Source organism: Salmo salar, chromosome 13 (assembly GCF_965601325.2).
Source record: "Salmo salar chromosome 13, fSalSal1, whole genome shotgun sequence".
Lineage (NCBI taxonomy): Eukaryota > Metazoa > Chordata > Actinopteri > Salmoniformes > Salmonidae > Salmo > Salmo salar.
Window position 1 is genome coordinate 37,042,013 of NC_138303.1, and position 15,224 is coordinate 37,057,236.

At 49.4% G+C, this 15,224-nt stretch overlaps 1 protein-coding gene across 6 annotated transcripts in view; it reads left to right on the top strand.

Moving 5' to 3' along the window:
- Window positions 1-15,224, top strand: part of LOC106567259 (calmodulin-binding transcription activator 1) — a 493,378-nt gene that overhangs the window by 441,193 nt on the left and 36,961 nt on the right. For all 6 annotated transcript variants that reach the window (XM_014136342.3, XM_014136343.3, XM_014136344.3 and 3 more), the window contains 3 exons: window positions 6,962-9,267; window positions 13,601-13,727; window positions 14,045-14,179. In XM_014136342.3, coding sequence (XP_013991817.1) covers window positions 6,962-9,267; window positions 13,601-13,727; window positions 14,045-14,179 — 2,568 coding nt within the window. The remainder of the gene's footprint in view (window positions 1-6,961; window positions 9,268-13,600; window positions 13,728-14,044; window positions 14,180-15,224) is intronic.

Below are 15,224 nucleotides of genomic sequence, written 5' to 3' on the forward strand. Positions count from 1 at the left end.
CTGTACTCACCTGCTCTGTCTACCCTACCTGTACTCACCTGCTCTGTAACCCTACCTGCACTCACCTGCTCTGTCTACCCTACCTGTACTCACCTGCTCTGTCTACCCTACCTGTACTCACCTGCTCTGTAACCCTACCTGCACTCACCTGCTCTGTCCACCCTACCTGTACTCACCTGCTCTGTCTACCCTACCTGTACTCACCTGCTCTGTCCACCCTACCTGTACTCACCTGCTCTGTCTACCCTACCAGCATTCACCTGCTCTGTTAACCCTACCTGTACTCACCTGCTCTGTCTACCCTACCTGTACTCACCTGCTCTGTTAACCCTACCTGTACTCACCTGCTCTGTCTACCCTACCTGTACTCACCTGCTCTGTCTACCCTACCTGTACTCACCTGCTCTGTCTACCCTACCAGCACTCACCTGCTCTGTCTACCCTACCAGCACTCACCTGCTCTGTCTACCCTACCAGCACTCACCTGCTCTGTCGACCCTACCTGCACTCACCTGCTCTGTGCACCCTACCTGCACTCACCTGCTCTGTCCACCCTACCTGTACTCACCTGCTCTGTAACCCTACCTGTACTCACCCGCTCTGTCTACCCTACCAGCACTCACCTACTCTGTTTACCCTACCTGTACTCACCTGCTCTGTCTACCCTACCAGCACTCACCTGCTCTGTCTACCCTACCTGCACTCACCTGCGCTGTCTACCCTACCTGCACTCACCTGCTCTGTCTACCCTACCTGTACTCACCTGCTCTGTCTACCCTACCAGCATTCACCTGCTCTGTTAACCCTACCTGTACTCACCTGCTCTGTCTACCCTACCTGTACTCACCTGCTCTGTTAACCCTACCTGTACTCACCTGCTCTGTCTACCCTACCTGTACTCACCTGCTCTGTCTACCCTACCTGTACTCACCTGCTCTGTCCACCCTACCAGCACTCACCTGCTCTGTTAACCCTACCTGCACTCACCTGCTCTGTCAACCCTACCTGTACTCATCTGCTCTGTAACCCTACCTGTACTCACCTGCACTGTTTACCATACCTGTACTCACCTGCTCTGTCTACCCTAGCTGTACTCACCTGCTCTGTCTACCCTACCTGTACTCACCTGCACTGTTCACCCTACCTGTACTCACCTGCTCTGTCTACCCTACCTGTACTCACCTGCTCTGTCAACCCTACCTGTACTCACCTGCGCTGTCTACCCTACCTGTACTCACCTGCTCTGTTTACCCTACCTGTACTCACCTGCTCTGTCAACCCTACCTGTACTCACCTGCTCTGTCTACCCTACCTGTATTCACCTGCTCTGTCTACCCTACCTGTATTCACCTGCTCTGTCTACCCTACCTGTACTCACCTGCTCTGTCTACCCTACCTGTATTCACCTGCTCTGTCTACCCTACCTGTATTCACCTGCTCTGTCTACCCTACCTGTACTCACCTGCTCTGTCTACCCTACCTGTACTCACCTGCTCTGTCTACCCTACCTGTATTCACCTGCTCTGTCTACCCTACCTGTACTCACCTGCTCTGTCTACCCTACCTGTACTCACCTGCTCTGTCTACCCTACCTGTACTCACCTGCTCTGTCTACCCTACCTGTACTCACCTGCTCTGTCTACCCTACCTGTACTCACCTGCTCTGTCTACCCTACCTGTACTCACCTGCTCTGTCTACCCTACCTGTACTCACCTGCTCTGTCCACCCTACCTGTACTCACCTGCTCTGTCTACCCTACCTGTACTCACCTGCTCTGTCTACCCTACCTGTACTCACCTGCTCTGTAACCCTACCTGCACTCACCTGCTCTGTCTACCCTACCTGTACTCACCTGCTCTGTCTACCCTACCTGTACTCACCTGCTCTGTAACCCTACCTGCACTCACCTGCTCTGTCCACCCTACCTGTACTCACCTGCTCTGTCTACCCTACCTGTACTCACCTGCTCTGTCCACCCTACCTGTACTCACCTGCTCTGTCTACCCTACCAGCATTCACCTGCTCTGTTAACCCTACCTGTACTCACCTGCTCTGTCTACCCTACCTGTACTCACCTGCTCTGTTAACCCTACCTGTACTCACCTGCTCTGTCTACCCTACCTGTACTCACCTGCTCTGTCTACCCTACCTGTACTCACCTGCTCTGTCTACCCTACCAGCACTCACCTGCTCTGTCTACCCTACCAGCACTCACCTGCTCTGTCTACCCTACCAGCACTCACCTGCTCTGTCGACCCTACCTGCACTCACCTGCTCTGTGCACCCTACCTGCACTCACCTGCTCTGTCCACCCTACCTGTACTCACCTGCTCTGTAACCCTACCTGTACTCACCCGCTCTGTCTACCCTACCAGCACTCACCTACTCTGTTTACCCTACCTGTACTCACCTGCTCTGTCTACCCTACCAGCACTCACCTGCTCTGTCTACCCTACCTGCACTCACCTGCGCTGTCTACCCTACCTGCACTCACCTGCTCTGTCTACCCTACCTGTACTCACCTGCTCTGTCTACCCTACCAGCATTCACCTGCTCTGTTAACCCTACCTGTACTCACCTGCTCTGTCTACCCTACCTGTACTCACCTGCTCTGTTAACCCTACCTGTACTCACCTGCTCTGTCTACCCTACCTGTACTCACCTGCTCTGTCTACCCTACCTGTACTCACCTGCTCTGTCCACCCTACCAGCACTCACCTGCTCTGTTAACCCTACCTGCACTCACCTGCTCTGTCAACCCTACCTGTACTCATCTGCTCTGTAACCCTACCTGTACTCACCTGCACTGTTTACCATACCTGTACTCACCTGCTCTGTCTACCCTAGCTGTACTCACCTGCTCTGTCTACCCTACCTGTACTCACCTGCACTGTTCACCCTACCTGTACTCACCTGCTCTGTCTACCCTACCAGCATTCACCTGCTCTGTTAACCCTACCTGCACTCACCTGCTCTGTCTACCCTACCTGTACTCACCTGCTCTGTCTACCCTACCTGCACTCACCTGCTCTGTCTACCCTACCAGCACTCACCTGCTCTGTCTACCCTACCTGTACTCACCTGCTCTGTCTACCCTACCTGCACTCACCTGTTCTGTTCACCCTACCTGCACTCACCTGCTCTGTCTACCCTACCACTACTCACCTGCTCTGTTCACCCTACCTGTACTCACCTGCTCTGTCCACCCTACCAGCATTCACCTGCTCTGTTAACCCTACCTGCACTCACCTGCTCTGTCTACCCTACCTGCACTCACCTGCTCTGTCTACCCTACCAGCACTCACCGGCTCTGTTTACCCTACCTGTACTCACCTGCTCTGTCTTTACTACCTGTACTCACCTGCACTGTCTACCCTACCCTTATTCACCTGCACTGTCTACCCTACCTGCATTCACCTGCTCTGTCTACCCTACCTGCACTCACCTGCACTGTCTACCCTACCTGTACGCACCTGCACTGTCTACCCTACCTGTATTCACCTGCTATGTCTACCCTACCTGCACTCACCTGCACTGTTTACCCTACCAGCACTCACCTGCTCTGTCTACCCTACCTGTACTCACCTGCTCTGTCCACCCTACCAGCATTCACCTGCTCTGTTAACCCTACCTGCACTCACCTGCTCTGTCTACCCTACCTGTACTCACCTGCTCTGTAACCCTACCTGTACTCACCTGCACTGTTTACCATACCTGTACTCACCTGCTCTGTCTACCCTACCTGTACTCACCTGCTCTGTCTACCCTACCAGCATTCACCTGCTCTGTCTACCCTACCAGCACTCACCTGCTATGTCTACCCTACCTGTATTCACCTGCTCTGTCAACCCTCCCTGTACTCACCTGCTCTGTCTACCCTACCTGTACTCACCTGCTCTGTCTACCCTACCTGTACTCACCTGCTCTGTCTACCCTACCTGTACTCAGCTGCACTGTCTACACTACCTGTATTCACCTGCTCTGTCTACCCTACCTGTATTCACCTGCTATGTCTCCCCTACCTGTACTCACCTGCTCTGTCTACCCTACCTGTACTCACCTGCTCTGTCTACCCTACCTGTACTCACCTGCACTGTCTACCCTACCTGTATTCACCTGCTCTGTCTACCCTACCTACACTCACCTGCTCTGTCTACCCTACCAGCACTCACCTGCTCTGTCTACCCTACCTGTACTCACCTGCTCTGTCAACCCTACCTGTACTCACCTGCTCTGTCTACCCTACCTGCACTCACCTGCTCTGTCTACCCTACCTGTACTCACCTGCTCTGTCTACCCTACCTGTACTCACCTGCTCTGTCTACCCTACCAGCACTCACCTGCTCTGTCTACCCTACCTGTACTCACCTGCTCTGTCAACCCTACCTGTACTCACCTGCTCTGTCTACCCTACCTGCACTCACCTGCTCTGTCTACCCTACCTGTACTCACCTGCTCTGTCTACCCTACCTGTACTCACCTGCTCTGTCTACCCTACCTGTACTCACCTGCTCTGTCAACCCTACCTGTACTCACCTGCGCTGTCTACCCTACCTGTACTCACCTGCTCTGTCTACCCTACCTGTACTCACCTGCTCTGTCAACCCTACCTGTACTCACCTGCGCTGTCTACTCTACCTGTACTCACCTGCTCTGTCTACCCTACCTGTACTCACCTGCTCTGTCAACCCTACCTGTACTCACCTGCTCTGTCTACCCTACCTGTACTCACCTGCTCTGTCTACCCTACCTGTACTCACCTGCGCTGTCTAGACTACCTCATGAATTACAGTTGTAGTCGGGTTCTGTTGCATAATTCAAGAAGTGTGTCAATAGCAGGATACATTAAAAATCAACAGGTTTGGCTCTAGATTACCCCTATCTATACATACTTTACATTGTTTAGGGCTCCCAAGTGGCACAGCGGTCTAAGACACTGCATCTCAGTGCAAGAGGCGTCACTACAGACCCTGGTTCGATTCCAGGCTGTATCACAACTGGCTGTGATTGGGAGTCCCATAGGGCGGCGCACAATTGGCCCAGCATCGTCCGGCCTAGGTAGGCCGTCATTGTAAATAAGAATTTGTTCTTAAGTAACTTGCCTAGTTAAATAAAAGAAAAAAGAAAATTATTAGCAAAATCAGACATATTATCACTAGAATCCGAGTGTTCATTTTCAAAAGTTGCTTTCATTTCAGAGCATCTACACTGAACAAAAATATAAACGCAACATGAAACAATTTCAGTTCATATAAGGAAATCAGTCAATTTAAATGAATTCATTAGGCTATGGATTTCACATGACTGGGAATACAGATATGCATGGGTTGGTCACTGATACCTTAAGGTCGGGGTCAGAAAACCAGTCAGTATCTGGTGTGACCACCATTTTCCTCATGCAGCACGACACACCTCCTTCGCATAGAGTTGATCAGGCTGATTGTGGCCTGTGGAATGTTGTCCCATTCAATGGTTGTGCAAAGTTGCTGGTTATTGGCGGAAACTAGAACACGCTGTCATACACGTCAATTCAGAGCATCCCAGACAGGCTCAATGGGTGACATGTCTGTTGAGAATGCAGGCCATGGAAGACCTGGGACATTTTCAGCTTCCAGGAATTGTCTGCAGATAGATCCTTGCGACATGGGGCAGTGCGTTATGGTGAAACATGAGGTGATGGCGGAGGATTAATGGCACGACAATGGACCTCAGGATCTCATCACGGTATCTGTGTGCATTAAAATTGCCATCGATAAAATGCTATTTTGTTTGTTGTCCGTAGTTTATGTCTGCCCATACCATAACCCCACTGCCACCATGGGGTAGTCTGTTCACAACGCTGACATCAGCAAATCACTCGCCCACACGACGCCATACACACTGTCTGCCATCTGCCCAGTACAGTTGAAACTGGGATTCATCTATGAAGAGGACTTTTCTCCAGCGTGCCAGTGGTCATCAAAGGGGAGCATTTGTCCACTGAAGTCGGTTACGACGCCAAAATGCAGTCAGGTCAAGATCCTGGTCAGGACGACGAGCGCGCAGATGAGCTTCCCTGAGACGGTTTCTGACAGTTTGTGCAGAAATTCTTCGGTTGTGCAAACCCACAGTTTCATCAGCTGTCTGGGTGGCTGGTCTCAGAAGCCGGATGTGGAGGCCCTGGGCTGGTGTGGTTACACGTGGTCTGCAGTTGTGAGGCCGGTTGGACATTCTCTAAAACGATGTTAGAGGCAGCTTATGGTAGACATTCCTGCAGTCAGCATGCCAACTGCACGCTCCCTCATAATCTGTGGCATTGTGTTGTGTGACAAAACTGCATATGTCCTTTTTTTGTGCACCTGTGTAATGATCATGCTGTTTAATCAGCTTCTTGATATACCACACCTGTCAGGTGGACGGATTATCTTGGCAAAGGAGAAATGCTCACTAACAGGGAATTAAACAAATCTGTGAACAGAATTTGAAAGTAATAAGCTATTTGTGAGTATAGTCAACTTTTATTTCAGTTCATGAAACATGGGACCAACACTATACATGTTGCGTTTATATTTCTTTGTTCATTGTAATTTGTAAATATTTAAACTGTATTAAATTATAACTTTTTTCAATTCCACCAAAAGTGAACATCCATCAAAATAAAGTTATCTTTCTCCTCTTTCTTGTGACGTGTCGAGACATTCATTAAATCTCAGAGTAATATTCTTGTAGCCCATTTCAGCCATTAACGGGGTGTTTGACAGGTGATTACAAACATTTCCGCAGTCGTAACGTTAACGGGGAAAAGAAGACAGGCACAAGCAAGAGTATGAAAGAGTCCCAGGAGTGAAAGTCATCAATACAGCGAGATTTAAGTGACATGTGGAGATTCACTGTACTATTCTGCATTCTTTCTAAATGACTGATGACTTCTACTGTATCTAGAGCTATCACTCAGTAACCGCTCCTATCTCCCTCTAACAGGCGCAGGGAGCAGTGTGCACCACAAGTGCAACAGCGCCAAACACCGCATCATCTCCCCCAAGGTGGACCCCCGTGGAGGCTACAGCAGCGGTCACTCTGAGGTCCAGAACAACGATGTGTCCGAGGGCAAGACCGAGCACAGCAGCCATGGAGGGGGAGGGAAAAGTTCCGGAGGGGGAGGGGGCAGCGCCAGGGAGAAACGCAACGGCAAGATTCCCAAGCCTGTTCTCCTGCACCAGAACAGCACGGAGGTGTCGTCTACCAACCAGGTGGAGGTCCCTGACACTACCCAGAACTCCCCCGTGTCAATCAGCAGCGGGCTGAACAGCGACCCAGACATGGCTGACAGTCCCGTGGTGACGGGCATGGGCCACGTGGCTTCCGTCATGTCCAGCCTGTCCCAGAGCGTATTTATGTCCGAGGTGACCGGGGACCCCGTCTACAGCATGTCCCCCAATGGGGGCCCCAACGCCCACCTCATGGGCCCCGACGCAGCCTCCCAGGGCCTGGTGTTGTCCGGTGTGGTGGCAGACAACCACAAGTTTGCCTTCCCCAGCGGAGGGGCTGGGGAGGGTCCCGGGGGGGCAGGGGGAGCAGACGGGCTGTCCATGCTGTCTGCAGCCGGTGTGTCTGAGGAGCTGGTCCTGTCCAGCAGCCTGGATGCCGGAGGCATGAAGATACCTGAGACCACCATGAACTTTGACCCTGACTGCTTCCTCAACAACCCCAAGCAGGGCCAGACCTACGGGGGCAGCAGGCTGAAGGGGGGCGGCAGCTCCTCCTCTTCCTCCTCTTCCACCAACGGCACCAACGGCAGTATGCAGCGCTCTCCATCCATGTCAGACTCTGGATACAGCTTCAACTCTGCTCTGGTGAAAAACATCAAGACGGAGGACATGTCCTTCGAGCAGCAGCTGGCCACAGAGCAGGGCTATCAGGTGGGGGCAGTGGTGAGCTGTGGAGGAGGTGGAGCTGGTTCCTCTGGGGCTGGTTCAGCACAGGGCTCCCTTGGCCTGACCCCTGCAGGCTCTCTGCTGCCCTCTGGAGGAGGCCTGAGCCCCAGCACCACCCTGGAGCAGATGGATTTCAGTGCCATCGATGCCAAGCAGGAATACTCCTCCGGGGCTGGGTCAGTGGGCTATGGCCAGGCTATGAACAGCCCCCACCTCTCCCACCAGAGCCACTCGCCCAGCTTCTTCCTCCAGGACACCCAGCAGCCCGGCCAGGCCCAGCAGGGCAGGTCCTCCATGGGCCAGAAGACTCACCTGATGGAGCACAACTCCCACGACTCCACAGCCTACATGGGCCTGCAGGTGGTCAAGACGGATTCCCCTGGCATTAACGGCCACCTCCACCACCACCACCAGAGCCACCACAGGGCCAACTGCAACGGGGGCTCCCCCACCGAGGGGCCAGGGCAGGGGCCTGGGTCTCTCCAGCTTCTGCAGTACCAGGGGGGCTTCCCTGGGCTGGGGCCGGAGCATGAGGAGGTGGTGGGTCTGGAGCAGCCAGGCAGCGTGGGCTCAGGCCAGGCAGGGGGAACAGAGAATGGAGAGGGTCTACTGAAGCCTGGGGATCACCTCCAGGCCTGTGGAGGAGGCAACCCAGAGGGAGGAGGGACAGAGCACTACCTGCAGCAGGCCAACGGTGGAGGAGGTCAGGGAGGCGGAGGAGGAGGGGAAGGAGTGACCATGCATAATGGAAATGGCATCAACAACGACGGCAGCAATCGCTCACAGCAGCAGCAGCAGCTGCAGCCCCTCCTCCAGGGGGCTGGGATGGTCCAGGGTCTCTACAACACCGTGGGGCCCCACCAGGGCCTGGGCGGAGCGGGCTCTAACGGGGGAGCAGGAGGGGGAGGCATGGAGATCAGCCTGGACCACTTTGACATCTCCTTTGGAAACCAGTTCTCTGACCTCATCAATGACTTCATCTCTGTGGACGGTAGTGGAACCAACATGGCGGCCGGGGGAGCTCTTTACAACCACCAGCTGGTGGCCAACCATGGCTCAGATGGCCAGGCCACGCCTAGCGGAGCTCCCCAGCAGGGCCAGGAGGACGGAGGGGTAGGAGGGGCCCGGGGGGCAGGATACAGCCCCTCAGAGCTCTGTCTCCAGCCCTGCTGCAGCCCTCAGTCTCTGGGTGCCGGGGCTGGGGGTGCAGGGACGGAGTCAGGCTCTCTGGCATACATGGACGTGGCGGAGGTGGTGTCTGCAGCCGTGGCCCACGGGGCTCTGGGGATGTTGCAGGCCACAGGGAGACTCTTCATGGTCACTGACTACTCGCCCGAGTGGTCCTACCCTGAGGTGAGCCTTCACCACGCTAGCAGTGCATATACTCCTTATTTCACAAAGCATTACACTCCAATTGAGTTACCAAATGTAGTTACAAAATAGTTTTGTAGTTGTGATTTGGTAAACGCATACATAGAGGCAATTTCTCAAGTTTCACTTTGGTCAGACAGAAATAATGGATTTCCTTCAACCAACCTGAACTGCCAAAATAATGTAAACACTTTAGTAAACGAGGGATACAAAGTATATTGAAAGCAGGTGCTTCCACACAGGTGTGGTTCCTGAGCAATTTCTAACCAATGAATTAACATCCCATCATGCTTAGGGTCATGTATAAAAATGGTGAGCAGGAGGCCTCCAGAGTGGTGCAACTGTATAAAGCACTGCATTGCAGCGCTTGAGGCATCACTACAGACCCGGGTTCAATCCCAGGCTGTCACAGCCGGCCATGACCTGGAGACCCATGAGGCAGCGCACAATTGCCCCAGCGTCATCCGGGTTAGGGGCGGGTTTGGTTGGCCGGGAATTCCTTGTTCCATCGTGCTCTAGTGACTCCATGTGGCGGGCCGGGTGCCTGCAAGCTGACCCCGGTCGCCAGCTGGACGTGTTTCCTCCGACACATTGGTGCGGCTGGCTTCCGGGTTAAACAAGCAGTGTGTCAAGAAGCAGTGTGGCTTGACAGGGTCGTGTTTCGGAGGACACATGGCTCTCGGCCTTCGCCTCTCCCGAGTCCATATGGGAGTTGCAGCGATGGGACAAGACTGTAACTATCAATTGGGGAGAAACAGGTTGTAAAAAGTACAGAAACAAATGCTTGGTAGGCCCAGTTGCTCAATATTTTGGCTACCATTGCTATGCACTCATAGGATGACAATACCCCCATCCGCAGGTCACTGAATGGTTTGATGAGCATGAAAATGATGTAAACCATATGCCATGGTTGTCTCAGTCACCAGATCTCATCCCAATTGACCACTTACGGGAGATTCTGGAGCGGCGCCACCATCAACAAAACACCAAATAATGGAATTTCTGGTGGAAGCATGTCCTCCAACAGAGTTCCAGAATCTATGCCAAGGCGCTTTGAAGCTGATCTGGCTCGTGTTGTCTTTATGTTGTCGTTTCCTTTGTTTTGGCAGTTACCTGTACATATCAACATAGTTTGAATGAACTGTAATATCACTGTTCAACCACCGGATGGCAGCTCAATAAAGTACAAAACAGAGAGTAAAGGAGTCTGTAATGCCAGTAACACTGTTCAACCACCGGATGGCAGCTCAATAATGTACACTCCCTTTTGAATTTATTTGGACAGTGAAGTTAAAACTTTAAATGTGGCTCTATACTCCAGCATTTTGGATTTGACATCAAATGTTTTACGTGAGGCGACAGTACAGAATGTCACCTTTTATTTGAGGGTATGTTCATACATATCTGTTTTACCATTTAGAAATGAATGCACTTTATGTATCCCCCTATTTGAAGGTGTCATATGTATTTGGACAAATTCACTTATAGTGTATTACATTTACAGTCAAAAGTTAAGTATTTGGTCCCATATTCCTAGCACGCAATGATTACATCAAGCTTGTGACTACACACTTGTTGGATGCATTTGGAGTTTGTTTTGGTTGTGTTTCAGATTATGTTGTGGGATAAATACATTTGAATTCAGTCACTTTTTGACAGCACCCCTTTTGATTTGAACGAAACCTTCGATACATATTTGCCCATCGTAGAAGTGCTCAGAAAGGGACTTTTTGGATCTGAATGTCAGAACATTCAAGAGATAAAAGGTGCTCAAAGTTGACCTATTCTGCATACCCCACCATACCATGAGACATCCATGTCTTCATCACCCGGAAATAGAAATGGTTGAGATTGATATTATTTAAAAGCTTACAAACAGGGTTGTCAATCTATTTATTAATTTCTGGAGAAAAAAAATAGACATATAAAAATGTTCCTTTTTTTACCTTCAATGTTAATTAATAACGCTTACTTACACTCCAATTTGTTTCATATTCGCATATTTTGACATTTAGACCCTATTTGATATCATCTATCATGTGTTGGGCCCATCATCAGCTGAGACATAACATGCTCTTGAATACAAGGTGGGTGTCATGTTTTGACTGATAAATGTATTAAAAAGTGGAATCAAATTTAAATGTCAACTTTCAAATAGTACTACAAAGATGGTTGGAGGTCCACACATCAGCGAATGTTGACCTGAATGGGAATACCTGTTGTTTTTAATTATACTGTCCTCCATTGGAAACATATTGAAATCATAGAAATATAGATAGTAGAATAGACATGACTATTTAGGTTAACATTCGACGGTGGGTGGACCGGTGGTCATCTTTGTGGTAGTAATTAGAAGTTAAAATGACAATTCAATTTAAATGTCAATGGTGTACCATCTAAATTGCAGTGGTCTGAAGGGATAGTTTCATTCTATGAATGCTATTTCTATTAATGACACAACACCCACCCTGTATTCAAGAGCATGTTGTGTCTCAACTGATGACGGGCACAACACAAAACACCTCAGATTATGTACATTAGCATCTAAGCTACTACATGTGCAAATATTTAAAGGCTAAAAAAATGTCATAATTTTTTTTCAATAAATCATAAAATAGTTTGACAACCCTGTTTGCATGATTTTAAATAATATCAATCTCAACCATTTCTATTTGCCAGTGATGAAGACATGGATGTCTCATGGTATAGTGGGGTATGCAGAATAGGTCAACTTTGAGCACCTTTATCTCTTGAACGTCTTGGCATTCAGATCCAAAAATTAACTTTCTGAGCATTTCTCCCATGGGCAAACATGTATTTTTAACTAAAATAAAGATTTTAAATTTTTTTTACTTGGTAAGTCAGTTAAGAACAAAATCTTATTTACAAGGACAACCTACCGGGGCAGAAGGACAGATTTTTACCTTGTCAACTCGGGGAATCGATCCAGCAACCATTCGGTTACTGGCCCAACACTAGGCTATCTGCCACCCCATGGAAATATAAATGAATGGTAAATAATGTATTGTGTCATTTTGGAGACTCTTTTATTTTAAATAAAAATAGAATATCTTTCTGAACACTTTTACATTAATAATCATGAATGAATCGTGAATAATGATGAGTGAGAAAGTTACAGATGCACAAATATCATACCCCCAAGACATGCTAACCTCTCTCCATTACAATAACAGGGGAGGTTAGCATTTTATACCATACCCCCAAGACATGCTAACCTCTCTCCATTACAATAACAGGGGAGGTTAGCATTTTATACCATACCCCCAAGACATGCTAACCTCTCTCCATTACAATAACAGGGCAGGTTAGCATTTTATACCATACCCCCAAGACATGCTAACCTCTCTCCATTACAATAACTGAGGAGGTTAGCATTTTGGGGGGAGTATGATATTTATGCCTCTGTAACTTTCTCACTCATCATTATTCACGATTCATTCTTGATTATTCGTAATCATGGTAGCATCCACATTAATGCAGAAGCATTCAGAAACATATTCTATTCTAATTTACAATAAAAGTGACTCCAAAATGACATAATACATTATCTACCATGAATTTCTATTGGGCACCAAATAATCCAAACCACAACCAAAGCAAACTGCAAATGTATCCAACAAGTTTGCAGAGTCACAAGCTTAATGTAGTCATTCTGTGCTATAGGAATATGGGACCAAATACTAAACCTTTCACTAAATTGAATACACTAAGTGAAGTTGTCCAAATACTTATGACACCTTCGAATCGGGGGGGACAAGATAGTCTAACGTGCTTTCATTTCTACACGGTAAAAAAGATATGTATGAAAATACCCTCAAATAAAAAGTGACATTCTGTACGGTCACCTTTTATAAAACATTTCAAATCCAAAATGCTGGAGTATAGAGCCAAATTAAAAGTTTTGGCTTCACTGTCCAAATAAATAAGGGAGGGGAGTGTACTACATGTACAGAGAACGTCGGTTTAACGTCAATGACACTGTTCAACCACAAGATGGCAACCACTTTGGTCAGACAGAAAAATGGCTGTAATATCACTGTCCAACCACAGGACGGCAACGCAGTAAATATAGCAGAGACAATAAACGGTTGTGTAATGTCAATGACACTCTTCCGCCACTAGGTGGCAGCAGTTTGAGACTACGTCACTGTGTTCACGTTATTCCTACTATTCTCCATAAGATGGCAGCATGACATTAAATCATGGCCAAATTCACACTTGCACCCTAATACCCAGTATAGATGCAGATGATCCAGTTTCCCGCGCTGTAAGTCTGTGTGTCTATCTGTTCCAGGGAGGAGTGAAGGTGCTTATCACTGGTCCATGGCAGGAGGCCAGCTCTAACTACAGCTGCCTGTTTGACCAGATATCTGTCCCTGCCTCTCTCATCCAGCCTGGGGTGCTGCGCTGCTACTGCCCAGGTAAGACTGGTCTCAGTGGCCTGGCCTTGACACACCCTCTGGATCCTTCCACCAGGATTAACTGGAAACACAGTGTACTGGAACTACCAGGGATATCAGTCGTTATCTTGTGGACTTAGATCAGCATACATTACATCAAGGTCTTTACTCATGTCTCTGTTCCTCAGTTGAGATTGTCTCCCTGGCAACTGAAGAAGTTTTAAGAAGAATATAATGTAATTAGGAGGTCTACAGGTGGTTAGAGTCAGGAGCGCTGGAGTTGTAGCAGTTATCAGTGAAGCGTCTGACTCGCACTCCCTCTGTCTCTCTCTCCACAGCTCATGACACTGGGCTGGTGACACTGCAGGTGACTGCCAGTAACCAGATTATCTCTAACTCAGTGGTGTTTGAGTACAAAGCCCGCGCTCTGCCCTCACTGCCCTCCTCACAACACGACTGGCTCTCACTGGACGGTAAGATATCTCCGTCTATCTTCCTCTCTCTTTTTGCCTCACTATGTCTTTCTGTGTCTCTTTGTCTCTCTCTCTGCATCCCCCTCTCTCTTTCTCTCTCTCGTTCTGCTTCCCCCTCTTTCTTTCTCTCACTCCCTGCTTCCCCCTCTCTCTTTCTCTCTCTCTGCATCCCCCTCTCTCTTTCTCTCTCTCGTTCTGCTTCCCCCTCTTTCTTTCTCTCACTCCCTGCTTCCCCCTCTCTCTTTCTCTCTCTCTGCATCCCCCTCTCTCGTTCTACTTCCCCCTCTTTCTTTCTCTCACTCCCTGCTTCCCCCTCTCTCTTTCTCTCTCTCTGCTTCCCCTTCTCGCTTTCTCTCTCCCTGCTTCCCCCTCTCTCTTTCTCTCTGCTTCCCCCTCTTTCTGCTTCCCCCTCTCTCTTTCTCTCTCTCTGCTTCCCCTTCTCTCTTTCTCTCTCTCTGCATCCCCCTCTCTCGTTCTGCTTCCCCCTCTTTCTTTCTCTCACTCCCTGCTTCCCCCTCTCTTTCTCTCTGCTTCCCCTTCTCTCTTTCTCTCTCCCTGCTTCCCCCTCTCTCTTTCTCTCTGCTTCCCCCTCTTTCTGCTTCCCACTCTTTCTCTCTCTCTCTCAGCTTCCCCCTCTCTCTTTCTCTCTCTCCCTGCTTCCCCCTCTCTCTGTATCTCTCTCTCTACTTCCCCCCCTCTCTCTCTCTCTCTCTCTCTTGCTCTCCCTGTCCCTGTCCTTCTGCCCTGCGCACCAGTGAAGTGCTATCTGCTGGCTCATCCTAAATGACTCTCCTCTGTGCTGTCGTGTTGCTGCTCTGTGTGTCACAAATCACAACTACCTGTCCATTTATATTACAGTCTGTTCTAGAGGTATGTGGCTGTGTCGTGGCTGGTCCGTGATGGACAGTAATGACTTGAAGATTGAGTTGGATTTCAGTACATTGGAGAGCACTAGTCCTTTTCCTGTTGTCCTGTATCTGTGAGAGGATACTGTAGTGTTAATAATGTGGTCTGATAGACATTTCGGAATCAATATCTGCAGTGA